A 15163-nucleotide genomic window follows, 5' to 3' on the forward strand; every position below is an offset into this window, starting at 1 on the left:
CCTAAATGGAGACCATTCTGAGGCGTTTGAGGCGCTTCTGCTGAACAGTGATGAATATTTTCATTGGAATACATCTTATTATTTGGAATGGCTGGACAATGCTACTCCGCCGCCTCCCGGGTCAGAGGCCGGACCCCTCGGGGAACCACTCCGATGGCCAGGCCACAGCTCCCGGGGCCTCCCGCCCTCCCTCTCACTGCACCCTTACTTAAGCGACACTCGGGGGTCTGGGGACAGCCTGAGCAGCCCTGCCACTGGAGGGGGCTCAGAAGCCTTCTCTGCTTACTTCAGGGTTAGCAGCCATGTTCTGGTGGGCTGAGGGTGCCGGAAATCCGACCTCCGGAAAAGTGGGTTACTACTGTAATACTTTACATCTAGGCAAAGAAAGAATGTGGGTGGCTTAGTTTCCAGGAAAATGAAAAGAGAATTCTTACAAAACCAGAATATGTTTTCAGTAGGCCCCTAAAACTAAGAACAGCAAGTATAACCCCAAGAAAAACTGGAAAGATGAAACATTTAAGATGCTTGGCCAGAGCTGTGAATTTAGTTGTCTGAGTAGACAAACTTCCACCCAACCCTGATCGGGCCTGCAGTTCCGGTCTTCTAACCCCAAAACCCTCTCTGTGGCCTCCCTCTTACCCTCATTCAGAATGTGTAAAATGCCTTCTTAGAAGATCTAAATTATTTCTTTGGTACCCCTCATGGAGATTTACATTAGCAAATGTTGTTCAGTGGTTAAGACAGGGGCCAATGTGGCCTCTTTCCACCGCCTTCCACGAGGAGAACACAGAGAAACAGAAAAACTGCTACTTGCCCTTTCACTATTAACTTGCACCGCTGAAGAAGGAGAGGCCCACTCACAGTGAAAACAGGACAATGTCCACCCTACAGGCTTCTTAGCTACATCCAAAGCACCATGTGACCAACGGTGAGCTGGTTTGGAAGGAGCAGCCACGGTCACCTGGTATCTTTTCCCAAGAGCTAACACGGACGCCCCTTAAACACCCAAAGCACGTTTCCCCCTAAACACAGAAACACAAATTTCTTGCCGCCTTAAAAAAGAACACGCTGCATACGGTTAATGACATCAATGTAAAACACACTGAACCCAGGGAAATACTACAGAATTCTTGCTGACGGTTTGTTAGGAGGTTAGGCTGACAAGACGGGAGCACAGTAATGACAGCCTCAAAGAACACGGGAAGGTGGGGCCTGTCTTAAGTGGTTGTATTCTACGCTGAGTGTCCGCCAATTATTTTTAAAAAGATTTTCTGGGGGCGCCTGGGTGGCGCAGTCGGTTAAGCGTCCGACTTCAGCCAGGTCACGATCTCGCGGTCCGTGAGTTCGAGCCCCGCGTCGGGCTCTGGGCTGATGGCTCAGAGCCTGGAGCCTGTTTCCGATTCTGTGTCTCCCTCTCTCTCTGCCCCTCCCCCGTTCATGCTCTGTCTCTCTCTGTCCCAAAAATAAATAAACGTTGAAAAAAAAGAAAATTAAAAAAAAAAAAAGGATTTTCTGTTTTCTGTCTGCCCTCGGCCCCTTTCTTCTACTACTGGTAGAAAACCCAAGTAGCTGTGATTGGCAGGGTCACAGGGACGTTTCCCATGAGTGAACGGCGTCAGTTTTAGGAGGCGTTTAAGGACCAGGTACGTGAACACCTAGCCAAACCTCAGAGGCGTGCCAGGGAAGGTCACTGCAGGCTCTGAACCAAGGGAGGAGGTCAGCAGATGTCCAGCAGGTGTTTGACCACTTGCAGCGTTTCCCTGGGGACGTCAACGGCTGGCTGGGGCCCCGAGACCATCTGGTGGCTTGACCTGTTCTGGGCCTCGTTCCAGGCAACTAAGGTTTGCCAGACGCACGGTTTCTAAGTGAGGATGGCCATTCCACACTTAACAAACCAAACAAAAAGGGAAGATTCCGAATTGACCGATATGGATGTTGTAAGAAGGAAAACTGGTCTTCATGTGGGAGTTACATGTTACAGCTATTGCTCCTCTGCGTGTCCAGGGCATTAGGAAGGGAGGCACAGCTGAGCCCTTGGACTATGCCCGTGAACCACGCCTTGGAAGGAAGGCTTCCCTGCCCGCGCTCCCCCGGCACCACCTCTGCACGCCCGCCAGGCCAACCCACCGCCCTCGCCTTCTTCCTGCCTGGCATCCCATCCTGGGTCTCATCGTTACCAACGCTCAGTCCACGGTTGCACTCCTCACTTCTTGTAGAAAGCCTAACGTCCTCACCTCCGGAGCAACTGGGTTGAGTTCCCCCCCACAAATTCATTCAAAAAGACTGATGAAAAGGATTATAAAAATTGCCCACAGCTATGAGGGCAGCCTTTTTAAAGTAGGCTTTGCGCTCAGTGCAGAGCCCAACGTGGGGCTTGAAATCACGACCCTGAGATTAAGAGTTGGAAGCTTACCTGACTGCACCATCCAGGTGCCCCAAGGGTCTCCTTTCCTAATACCTCTGTACTTCGCCCTCCTCACACCTTTTCAAATTCAGTATCACAACTAGCCAGTGAAGAGACATATGCAAAATAGAAACGAACATCTCAGACTCAGCAAAGTCTCAATTTGGGGGAAAACTTCTTAAGTTAGAGCGCTGCCTCTAGTCCTTAAAAATTCCAGGTGAAATGGATGAAAGACCTAAATGTGAGACAGAAAACCATCAAAACCCTAGAGGAGAAAACAGGCGACAACCTCTCTGACCTGAGCCGCAGCAATTTTTTGCTTGACACATCTCCAAAGGCAAGGGAATTAAAAGCAAAAATGAACTACTGGGACTTCATCAAGATAAAAAGCTTCTGCAATGCAAAGGGAACAATCAACAAAACTAAAAGGCAACTAACGGAACGGGAAAAGATATTTGCAAATGACATTTGGAACAAAGGGCTAGTATCCAAAATCTATCAAGAGCCCACCAAACTCCACACCCGAAAAACAAATAATCCAGTGAAGAAATGGGCAGAAAACATGAATAGACACTTCTCTAAAGAAGACATCCGGATGGCCAACAGGCACATGAAAAGATGCTCAACGTCACTCCTCATCAGGGAAATACAAATCAAAACCACACTGAGATACCACCTCACGCCAGTCAGAGTGGCTAAAATGAACAAATCAGGAGACTATAGATGCTGGCGAGGATGTGGAGAAACGGGGACCCTCTTGCACTGCTGGTGGGAATGCAAACTGGTGCAGCCACTCTGGAGAATAGTGTGGAGGTTCCTCAAAAAAATAAAAATAGATCTACCCTATGACCCAGCAATAGCGCTACTGGGAATTTACCCAAGGGACACAGGAGTGCTGATGCACAGGGGCACATGTACCCCAATGTTTACAGCAGCACTTTCAACAATAGCCAAATTATGGAAAGAGCCTAAATGTAAATGTCCCTTGACTGATGAATAGATGAATAAGATGTGGTTTATATATATTATGCATGTTTATATATACAGTGGAATACTACTTGGCAATGAGAAAGCATGAAATCCTGCCATTTGTAGCAACGTGGATGGAACTGGAAGGTATTATGCTGAGTGAAATTAAGTCCATCAGAGAAAGATACTGTATGTTTTCACTCACACGTGGATCCTGAGAAACTTAACAGAAGACCATGGGGGAGGGGAAAGGGGAAAAATAGTTATAAACAGAGAGGGAAGAAGGCAAACCATCAAAGACTCTTAAATACAGAAAACAAACTGAGGGTAGACAGCAGGTAGGGGGGAATGGGTGATGGGCACTGAGGAGGGCACTTGCTGGGATGAGCACTGGGTGCTGTATGGGAAGCGATGAACCACGGGAATCTACTCCCAAAACCAAGAGCACACTGTACACGCTGTATGTTAGCCAATTTCATAATAAACTATATTTTTAAAAAATTCCAGGTGAATTAGATGGAGACACAGAAGATAAAACCATAAAAGTCCCTGAGATAAAAATGGCACATTCTTAGGCTACTGGGGTGGAAAATCACAAGCATGACCGTGAAAACAGAAACCTAGAGGGAACGACTAATAAAAATGACTATGTATAAACCCCAAACATATTATAACAAACAGTAAAACCAAAGTTAGAAAAACACATATGATATGACCGAAGGGTATTACGTGAAGAGCACTGACGTTTAGAAGAAAGGATACGAAGCACTTCAGTGGGAAGAGCCAATGGACCCAGACTGGCAATTTGTGGAAGAGACAGAACCACCAACCTCGGCGTCACCTATCAGGCATCAAGACATGACACGGAGAACTAGGGCTGTAGCCCCTGTGGGAGGGGACTCACACTGTCACTATGCATTCCCTGTGCCCCAGACCTCCACTCCAGGGACAGGTCCTAAGAGGATGGGTAGATGTCTGCACCAGACTGTTTAATGCAGAACCATGTTAATGCTAACAGCCAGAGGCAGACTGCCCGTCGACTGGAACAGTGACTACACAGAACGCAAACAAACTATCCAAGTAAGTACCGTGAAGCCACGGAGCAGAATAGGCAGATCCGTATTTGTTGGTTTAAAATGATGTTCATGCCACATAGTTTTTAAAAGCTACAGATTTACAGCATGATCTATTTTTAAAAACCCATCAGTAAAGGGGCATCTGGGTGGCTCAGTCAGTTGAGCGTCCAACTCTTGGTTTCGGCTCAGGTCATGATCTCGTGGTTTGTGGGATCGAGCCCCCCTTTGGGCTCTGTGCCGACAGTATGGAGCCTGCTTGGGATTCTCTCTCTCAAAATAAATAAACAAACATTTTTAAAATACCCATCAGTGAAGAACACTATATATACACCACTGTTTACGTATGTGTATGTACAAGTCTAAAAAGATACAATATTTACACTTTTGAATTTAAAAATAAGGACACGGGGCGCCTGGGTGGCTCAGTCGGTTGAGCGTCTGACTTCAGCTCAGGTCATGATCTCACAGTCCGTGAGTTCGAGACCCGCGTCGGGCTCTGTGCTGACAGCTCGGAGCCTGGAGCCTGCTTCAGATTCTGCGTCTCCCTCTCCCTCTGCCCCTCCCCTGCTCACGCTCTGTCTCTGTCTCTCAATAATAAATAAATGTTAAAAAATAAATAAATAAATAAAATAAAAATAAGGACATAAATTACTCTCAAAAAAAGAAAAGGTTTAAAATAATTGAACTCTAAGTCCTTGAGTAGAAAAAAGTTGAGGCATCATACAACAGAAACCAAAGACCAAACAAACCCACTTCATGCCATTCTGTAAAGGGGTGACCTCAATTTCACAAGGAACATTAAAAGCCGTAGCTTACCTGTAGGGATTCGACATTAAATATTATGCCCTGAGCTGGCCCTACAGGTGCTGTCCAGTGGGGGTGGGGCTGAGACAACAGGCAGGCACGGAGGCCCTGGCGCTGACCCGTCCTGCCGAACGCAGCAGCCCCCCACCTCTCAGCAACTGTCTGGAGGGGCCGACGTGGGGGTCTCCTGCCTCCCTCAGGCCTCCCTCCCATTTCTCTGGGACGTGTCTCCCAGGTCCTGGGACTGGCATGTAAAACGGTTTGATCTGGGTCAGGAGGATTTCCAGGAGAAAAGCACAGTATCTTTTGTACTCAAAAGCATTTCCCTCTAGTCAGCTGATACTTATGGTTTGGCAAGTGAGAGCCGCTTACATATAAAATCTCAAATGCATCCTTAAGGTCAACTTAAAAAAAAATTTTTTTTTTTTTTACGCTTATTTTTGAGAGAGAGAGAGGGAGAGCACAAGCAGGGGAGGCGAAGAGAGAGGGAGACAGAGAATCTGAAGCGGGTTCTGCGCTGACAGCAGAGAGCCCAATGCGGGGCTCAAACTTAGGAACCCGCGAGTCGAGAGATCACGACCTGAGCCGAAGTCGGACGCTTAGCCAACTGAGCCACCCAGGTGCCCCAAAATCAACTTTCAAAGTCAAAAACAATACGCCTCTGAGTCCCTGTGCTTCAGCACACCCTTAAATTGTATGCTTTACCGTCAAGTCTTCCAGGCGCCCCACCTTTCAGGGACTGCTGAGGCTACACAGTGGTTCTGGTAACTGTCAGAAACCGTCCTCCGTGACAGACGGAGCTGTGCCAAACCATACACAGCAAAGTGTTAACACAGAAGGTCCTGATGGCAGGACCACCTCCCACGTCTGTCGCCGAGTTACTGGACATACGGCACGTGGGAAGCACAGGCAGACGTGCCCAGCAGTGTCCCCGGGTCTTGGGGAAGCAGGGAGCTTCACTTTCCCTCGCCCCACTCAACGGTTCGTCCTCGCACGGTACCAAACAGATCTGACTCCTGCTTCCTTCAGAAAAGACCATCTGGCAGTTTCGTGGTGAAAACCTTAGACGACGAAGCAGCACTGAAAGACGGAGCGGGCAGGTGCGCTCACTTCTCGGCTTTATCTTTTCTCACGCCCAGTAAGCTGCGGCCGGGAACAATCCACACACAGACACGCAGCCCACGCACACCTCCACCTGCACCCTGCCTGGGACCTCTCCACAGGCTGGTGCTTACGTAAGACCACACCCAGCAGGAGATCACCGTAAACACAGGTTATACGTAAATTCACATGTTAGTAAGTTCTCAAAATACGGACACCCATATGAAGAGGGCTTTTATTTCTCAAAGTACTTCCCCTGTGCTCACTTCATCTTTCCAGCAATCTGACCTTACACTAAGAGAGGAGGAGGAGGTTCAAGGACTCTCCAGTGTTCTCAGAACCAACGGGAGTTTAACTTGAGTCTCCCGATACTCGAGCGAGGGCCCTGCAAGGCACGAGACTCAGGCCCAGCGCCCTAAGGGCCCACATCACACCTACCTTCACCCCACACATTTCTGCACAAGAGGCAAAGTGCTTTCTGTCCCCAAGAGGCAGAACCCTGCTGGTTACCACTGCCAGTGTGAATTTCACAACTGGGCTGGTCAAGGGGGATGTGAGGGGTCCTCACGAGGTCCAGCCCACAGGCACAGCCAACACACCAAACCCCGTAGTTTACGCCACAGTCAGGGGAGAGTTGAGGGAACGTGTCCACAGAAGACTCAGCCCCACCCCCCATCGTGGAGGAGGAAAACTCAGGAACAGTTCTCCAGGGAGCTTTTCAGACAGGAGTGAACCACACATTTTTTCTCTGGATTCAGAAAAAACACCGTTGATAATACCATCCATATTCTTATATAAAAACTACCCTTATTCTTCCCAAACCAGTTAAGTGCTAGAAAGTAAACACGAAGCAAAGTACAAACCCAGACATTCTTTTGTTGATGTTAAACTGCTCACAAATGTCAGATGCCAGCACTGTGAGCTGGGGCCCAACAATGCTGTCCAGTCTTCGGCAAAAATCCAACGTGGGCTGTACAGAGGCTAACGAGTAATTTAGAAAATAGTGTTATAATTCTTTGCGTTGAAAAGGTCAATATTCATCTAACTGTCTTAATTATAGTATTCCAATGAATATGTTTCTGATCTGGAAAATCAAACAATTAAATGACTGGATTCCCCCCCCCCCAAACAAGAGAAAAAGAACAGTCAAAATCAGTTATATTTAAGGAGAGAAAGAGTCAAAGACTTGTCTCACTGTGAGTATCGATTTAAGCACACCCTGTGGGGCTGGCTGTAAATGGGTGGCCTACCCCAAGCAGGCCTAAGAAGGTCAAATAAACACGACGTGGCTCTCACAGGCCAGGTGCCGTCTGGTGCTTTGCCAACATTACCTCATTGAATCCCCAAAGCCCCCTTTGCAAAAGGTCCTCTTGTGACATTTCACAGGCAGGGAGGCACAGAAAGGTGCCCAGGGCCAGCTGTTAGGAAGCAGGGAGGCTAGAATGTTAAATATATGAATGAGAGCTCATCACCACGGCAGAGATCGCAGAGGTGAGCCATGCTCACAGGGGCCTCTGTGACGGCATGGTTATTGTTTAGGAAGAGGACACGGCAAATTGTAAAGAGAAAAGGCTTATCTACTCAGGCTCAAGTCAGATACAGGTGGGTACCTACCATCAATCATAAAGCACACGGCTGCACTCATGGCCTGGGAAGAGAAAACAAGCCAAAGATTACAAAATGGCACCAAAAAGGACTCTGATAACCAAACGCAGTGGCCCTGCCTGAATTTGCAATTAAATCACCTTTTTTCTTTCTTTTTTTTTTTTTTTTTTGGTCAACTGGAGAAATGTGGACACGGAGTGCCTATCGGGATGCTAAGGAAGTGTCGTTGATTCTGTCAGCTGTGCTGGTGGTTAGGTGTGGTTATGTGAAAAGAGACGCCTTTATCAGAGCCAACTGAAGCCTTTATGAGTGAAATGACATGATCTAACATGCTCTAGCAAAAAACACACAGAGGAAACAGATGAGAGATTAGCATGCCGTTCATTCAATTAAGCTGTGTGATGGGCGCCTGGGGATTCATTATTCCAGTGTCTCTCTATTTTTGCGTATGTTTGAAAATTTTCACGAACAGTTAAAAAACCCCTAGCAAATGAATGTCTCCTTGTCTCCCTTCTGATCACAGCAAACGTTACAGTTACCACGTTGGCTACAGGAGCCAGACCAGGAATCAACCCAAAATGTTTCCACTTCTCAGTATACAGTGTATACACAGTACACAGAACCTACGGCTTCATGAGAAAAAGCCACAGAGATCCTCCGGAGGCCCGCTCCTCCAGGCAGCCACTTCTAACCGTTTTACATACCAAGGCTCTACCACTGTGCCCTTCAGATGCCACACTGATTCCCTACTCGTACCATGACACAAGTGACCCTTCATCAGCCTTCCTCTTCTTCCCTGTCGTTCGGAGCCACTCCAGTTTGTCCACTGGCCACCTTACGGTCCCAAATGGCCCATTTCTCACACCACAGCTCCAGGCATGAGCTCCTAGATTGCCATTTATCATTTTAAAAATTCATTTGGGGCGGGGGGATGGGCATGAGCCGGGGAGGGGCAGAAAAAGAGGGACAATCCCAAGCAGGATTCACGTTGCCAGCACAGAGCCTGACACGGGACTCAATCTCATGAACCATTAGATCATGACCTGAGCTGAAGTCTCATGCTTAACCGACTGAGCCACCCAGGCGCCTGGATTGCTGCTTTTTTTTTTTTTTTTTTTTTTTTTTTTAAATTTTTTTTTTTTTTTCAATGTTTATTTATTTTTGGGACAGAGAGAGACAGAGCATGAACGGGCGAGGGGCAGAGAGAGAGGGAGACACAGAATCGGAAACAGGCTCCAGGCTCTGAGCCATCAGCCCAGAGCCTGACGCGGGGCTCGAACTCCCGGACTGCGAGATCGTGACCTGGCTGAAGTCGGACGCTTAACCGACTGCGCCACCCAGGCGCCCCTGGATTGCTGCTTTTTAAACGAGGACACTTAACCTTCCCCCGTCTCTGCACCCCTCTCCACATCCACTTCCCCACCTCCAGCAGCTGTGACTTTATTTTCACACACTCACACTTGAGAACGTCTGCACTACTTTGTAACTGAATCACAATTATCACCTGCCTATAAACAGGCTGCAAAACTGGGGGCTCACAGGCCAGTTCCATCCAACGGGTGTTTCTTTCTGGGTAATTCTGACTTTGATGCCAACTAGTTTTCTACCAAAATTCCACCATCCAGCCTCTCCTGAAATATCAGCCAACCTGGGACCACTAGCTGTGCATTTCCAAAGTGCTACCTAGCGGACGTGAGTGGCCGCTGGCCTCCTTGCGACACGTACGACTCTGTTTCACAGAACCCTCCATCCTGAAGCCCCGTTCGCTTCAGGGCTAATGGAACCCATCTGCAGGGTCCCTGCGGGGATGAGCATGTGTGACCCCTCATGGGCTGACTTTTGAAAAGTGCCTTTCAAGACTCCGTTTAAAAACCTGAACTTTGACTACACAGAAAAGCACAGAGAATGGCACGATGAACCCAACAGACCATCACTTTCCCAACAACTGTCAGCTGACGGACTGTCCTGCCCACCCTCCCCGCCTGCCACGTATTCATCTCAGACACCACATCAGTTACTCCAGACACAGACCAGTAGGTATCTACAGAGGACCAGGACTCAGGAGCACATCCAAAATGGCGGCATGAGGAGGTCCACACTCTCTCTTCAAACACCATAATTGGAGGAAATTATAAAACACAGTAATTTAAATTTCCAGAGGGAAACTGTTCTAAGGGCAAACGGCAAATGGAGGTCTGTTTCTTCAAGAAAATCTACTGAGTCCGAGTATTAACTTCAGAGCCATCAACACATATACTAAAAAGAAGAAAGATATCAAATCAAGAACTTCAACTTCCATCCTCAGATTTTGGAAAAAAGAAGAGCAAAGTAAACCTAAAGCAAGCAGAAGAAGAGAATGAAGATTAGAGCAGAAATAAATGAAATAGAGAATAGAAAAATAATAGGCAAAATACCAAAAGTTGGCTTTCTGAAAAGATGAGCAAAACTGAAAAACCTTCAGCTAGATCAGCTAGACCAAGTGAAAAGGTGTAAACCACTAAACGAGCAATTGAAGAGGGGACATCACTACCGACTTATAGGGGAAAATAAGATTTTTAAGGCTTTAAAACTATGAAACATTCTATGTGAACCAACTGAAAAACGAGCAACATGAACAGATTCCTAGTAGGACATAAGCAACTGAAACAGACTCAAGAAGAAAGACAACAAAACCTGTAACAAGTACAGAGGCTAATAATTTTAAAACTTCCAACAAAGAAAAACCCAGATGCAGATGGTCTACCGTGACCAAATACTCAAAGAACCAACGGTAGTTTTTCACAAAGTCTTCCAAAAAACAGGAGAGGAGGAAACACTTCCCAGCTTATCCGGAGGCCAATTCTACCCTGATAGCAAGCAAAGCCAGACGACGATTCAAAAGGAAAGAAAAACCACAGGCCAACATCCCTTCGGGCCCTGAGCCCACCCGACATCAGTGGACCTCTGGAGGCCAGTGACTCTGGCGGTCAGCTGAATATGCGTGGCCAACGCCCATTAAACACTCTGGACATCGAGGCCCATCAAGCTTCCCTGGATGACAATTCTGCACACACATCACACGTCACCGCTGGCAGTAACAGGCCCTGCGCTATCTGCACGGTTCCACCGCGAGAGGACAACTGGAAGCTTGCGCCCAGTGCCTCCTGGATCCTGCCCCGTGTGCCTCTTCCCCGGGCTGTCCTTCACCCATACTCCTTTGCTGTCATTAACTTTAACTGGGAGTGCACCGGCCACTCCGGGTACTATGAGTGCCTCTAGCGAACTCCTGGCCTGACGGCGGTCCTGGGGGCTCCTGAGCCAGCAGTGTGTGTCCCAAGTGAGGGTGGTCCTGGGGACCCCTGCACTGTGCGGTTAGAAACGACTGAACTGAATACATTAAAGAGGCAAACTATATGGTATGTGAACTACAACTTGATAAAGCTGTTTTGAGGAAAAGAGAACACCGTGAAGTAACTGTGATGTCCTCTCACCACATTTAAAATTCTATCTATTGATTTGACTCTAAAAATGGAAATCCAATAAGAGACTGTACCAGGGTATTTCTTCCATTAGGGTTCAAAGTCATTACCCCGAGTCACTCAGAGGAGAACGATTTTAAGTGTGACAGAGAGGCGGGCCCTTCCCTACCCTCGTATGCCACACTTCACTTCGGTTCATTTTCAGACACATCTGTTTGTTTGTCTTCCCTGGAATTCTCTCCTCCTGGGCCCCTCCTTATGACACCCAACACTTAATCAAATCTCTTAGTCCTGCTAGGTCATGAACTCAACACCTTTTTGTTCTGGAGCCCCTGTACCCAGGACAGAGCCCCCTTTCCTCTGACTGAAGGACACATGGGGTAACCTTCCTGAAACTTTGCATGTTTAAGAACATCCTTCTTCGATGTCACTCGTGATGGATAGTTTGGCTCAGCAAAGAATTCTACACTGAAAACCATTTTCTCTCAGAACTTCTCAAATGACCTGATTTTCCTTCTGGAAGCTTCTAGGATCTTTATACTTCTGAAACTGCCCATTGTATGGGTAGAAATATGTCTTTTTGGTTCACCGTGGAAGACATTCAGTGGGCCTTTTCGGTCCAGCAAATGTGTACCTCTTAAGCAAGAGGTGTCCCCATAATCACTTTGCTGCTCTCCTCTCCTCCACATTGTGAATCACATGTTGAAATCCTCCTCTCCCATTGTTCTTCCGTATTTTCATCTCATATCCTTCCATCTCATGCTCCAGGCAAGACAATTCATCTTTAACCCTTACAATGAAGTTCTGTCAAAAATTACAATTTTGGGGGACAGAGGCTGAAAAGGTTGTTGTTTAATAGGTACAGAATTTGTGTTGAAGGAAAGTTCCGGAAACGGTGATGATGGCTGCACAACAGCGTGAATGTAGTGACGTCACTGAGCTGTACACTTAAAGATGGTTAAAACAGCGGAGTACCTGGGTAGCCGAGTCGGTTAAGTGTCCGACTACTGATTTCGGCTGAGGTCATGATCTCACAAGTTTGAGACCAAGCCCCACATCAGGCTCTGTGCTAAGCATGGAGACTGCCTGGCATTCTCTCTCTCCCTCTCTCTGCCCCTCCCCAGCTCACACTTTCTCTCTCAAAATAGACATTAAAAGGAAGAGGGTTAAAATGGCAAATTTCATGCCACGTCCATCTTGCTCCAGTCAATACGCTTAGGAACTGTATTTTCAGTCAAGCCTAGCTCACGCTCGTTCATGCTCACCCGGACTCTTGTGTGTCTTCCTGGTTCTATTTTATAGATACACTTCTCTAATCTCTGGACGCAAACTTTTTCAAGTTCTCTCTGTTCCCAGAGTCATTTTTGTTTCTCTCAGACCCACAGTTTTGTTTTTCCAAACATGCTGAAGGATGAGGGAGTGTGTGGCCAAGCAGGGAGGGGGGCTTCGCTCTGGGGACAGGACGAGGGCAGCAGTCACATGGGTGCCTGGGGACGCCACATGCTCCCAGGTGCTCACACCCACACTGGCCGCTCTAGGGCTCCCTGGATCGTTCTTCTTTAAAAGGACCCTCGACTTTCGCCCGGGGATAGGTGTCAGCGGCCTGTGTGCAAGCACAGGAAAAGGGGTGGCCGGCCGATTTATATACAGTTCACCTACTCCCCTTCTTTCCAAGCTCACGTCCCCCTCCCGACTCCTCAGATGTCCCCCCAAGCCGGGAGCTCCTCTGGGCTTCTGGGGGGCGGGTGGGCTCTTGCCCGAGCGCACTCCCTCCACTCATGTCCTCGGCCAGACTTCCTCCACCAGCATCACACTTACACCCCCTTTCTGCCTTCCAGGGAGAGACAGCCCCCTCGTGCTCTGACGTGCACTCCTCCCTGCGCTCTTACAACATCATTTCTAGGCCTTTACAAGTTGAAACATAATTGTACTCTCAGGTGGAGAAGAAGATAAACATACATGCTTAGCTTTCTTTCTTGAACCAAAACCAGCTTTAAAAAAATCCAGCTTCTGGGGCACCTGGGTGGCTCAGTCGGTTAAGCGTCCGACTTCAGCTCAGGTCACGATCTCGCGGTCCGTGAGTTCGAGCCCCGCGTCGGGCTCTGTGCTGACAGCTCGGAGCCTGGAGCCTGTTTCGGATTCTGTGTCTCCCTCTCTCTGCGACCCTCCCCCATTCACGCTCGGTCTCTCTCTGTCTCAAAAATAAATAAAATAAACTTTAAAAAAATCCAGCTTCTAACAATGGGGCACCTGGGTGGCTCAGCTGGTTAAGCTTCCGACTCTTGATTTCAGCTCAGGTCATGATCTTGCGGTTCGTCGGTTCGAGCCCTGCATCGTGCTCTGCGCTGACAGGACAGAGCGAGCCTGCTGGGGAATTCTCTTTCTCCCCCTCTCTCCTTAGCCCTCCCCCGCTCTCTCGCGTGCGCTCGCTCTCTTTCTCTCGCTCTCTCTCATAACAAAGAAATGAACTTGAAAAAAACAAAAAAACAACCTAACAAGATGATACCCTGAAACAAACGGACACTAAGGTTATAGAATCAGCAAGTCCTCGGCTTTCAAATCCACAAAAGCAGAATTCACTGAGGTGTAGCCAGGCCCACACCAGAAGGCACCGGACTACGAGGTAACACAACCTTCGGTGGCCTCTGGTTTGTGAGCACCCGGGACTTCAAACCCTGGTGAGTCAGAACAGTATTTGAATACAGATACAGTATCTGTCACTCTGATTCTTTCGCTAATAACAAAAGTACTGAAAAGGAGCTGAAAACCAGCCCACTGTTCCAGAGGAGCACTCACTGTGAGTCATACGGTGATTAGAACTCTCAACTTTTGTTCCGAGAAACAACGAAGAGGTATGTACGTGCACACACTTGTGTACACACGCAAGAAGGATTTACTTTTTGCGTTAATCTGCGACATTGGAGGGAAAAACAGTTGTTACCTTATAAACAATTAGATGCAGGGCTTCATACGTGTCGTCCGTATTTACAAAAATCTTGGGGAATCTGCATTTTGCTTCTGGATCATTTAGGTTCAAGGGTCCGGTAAGAAATCTGCAAAGTAAGCACGGAAATGACTCCATTCAATTAGGCAAAGTACAAACAGGAATATATTCCTACTTAATATATATTCATTTTGGGGGGAAGACACCAAGTCAGAATACGATAAAGTTTTAACTCACTGGAGACATCAATTTCCTTTGCTGATTATTGCCAATAAACAGCACAAAGGTAATTCAGTGTTGATGATTTTATCTTTACCAAAAGAGATCATAAAATCTAATACTGTTTTTCAGAGAACACAAGTTTTACCTTCCATAATGTTGAAGATTTCCTGGCATCTCTGCCCTTATTGGAGAATCTCTTCCCGCCAACTGTAAACAAATACAATGTTTAGAAATGACTTCTTAGATATTCCTACTTTTAAAGCTTTGAAAACAGCACTCATATCTACTAGTTGGCTCCAGACCATTTTTCTGTATCATTCTCTCCTCTCATCCCACCAAAAAGAGAGAGGAAGGATTACAGAGGGAAAGAAGGCACTGATATGAAGCAGAACCATCATAACTTGATCATAACCTCAACTCCATACACTGACTTAATTCCTTTTATGCCAATAACCAGAATCTCCCACGGGGTTAACAGATGCTAGGCGATGACCACCTCATAGGATCCCTAGAGAGAACACACTCTTCCTATCTCCTGGTCGTGGAAACTCAAGTTAGTACACGTTCACCAACGCACACA

The 15163-nt window shown here is 47.4% G+C and overlaps 1 protein-coding gene across 2 annotated transcripts in view; it reads right to left on the reverse strand.

Annotated features, from left to right (window-relative positions):
• The window catches only part of CCZ1 (CCZ1 homolog, vacuolar protein trafficking and biogenesis associated), a 33543-nt gene that overhangs the window by 3124 nt on the left and 15256 nt on the right, over positions 1-15163 (reverse strand). For both annotated transcript variants that reach the window (XM_047089227.1, XM_047089229.1), the window contains exons 9-12: positions 14729-14790; positions 14359-14470; positions 7969-8002; positions 7218-7335 (exon numbers count right to left, since the gene is read on the reverse strand). In XM_047089227.1, coding sequence (XP_046945183.1) covers positions 7218-7335; positions 7969-8002; positions 14359-14470; positions 14729-14790 — 326 coding nt within the window. The remainder of the gene's footprint in view (positions 1-7217; positions 7336-7968; positions 8003-14358; positions 14471-14728; positions 14791-15163) is intronic.

Source organism: Lynx rufus, unplaced genomic scaffold (assembly GCF_022079265.1).
Source record: "Lynx rufus isolate CCGP_SWC_20201006 ecotype Redwood Valley unplaced genomic scaffold, mLynRuf1.p SCAF_27, whole genome shotgun sequence".
NCBI classification, from domain to species: domain Eukaryota; kingdom Metazoa; phylum Chordata; class Mammalia; order Carnivora; family Felidae; genus Lynx; species Lynx rufus.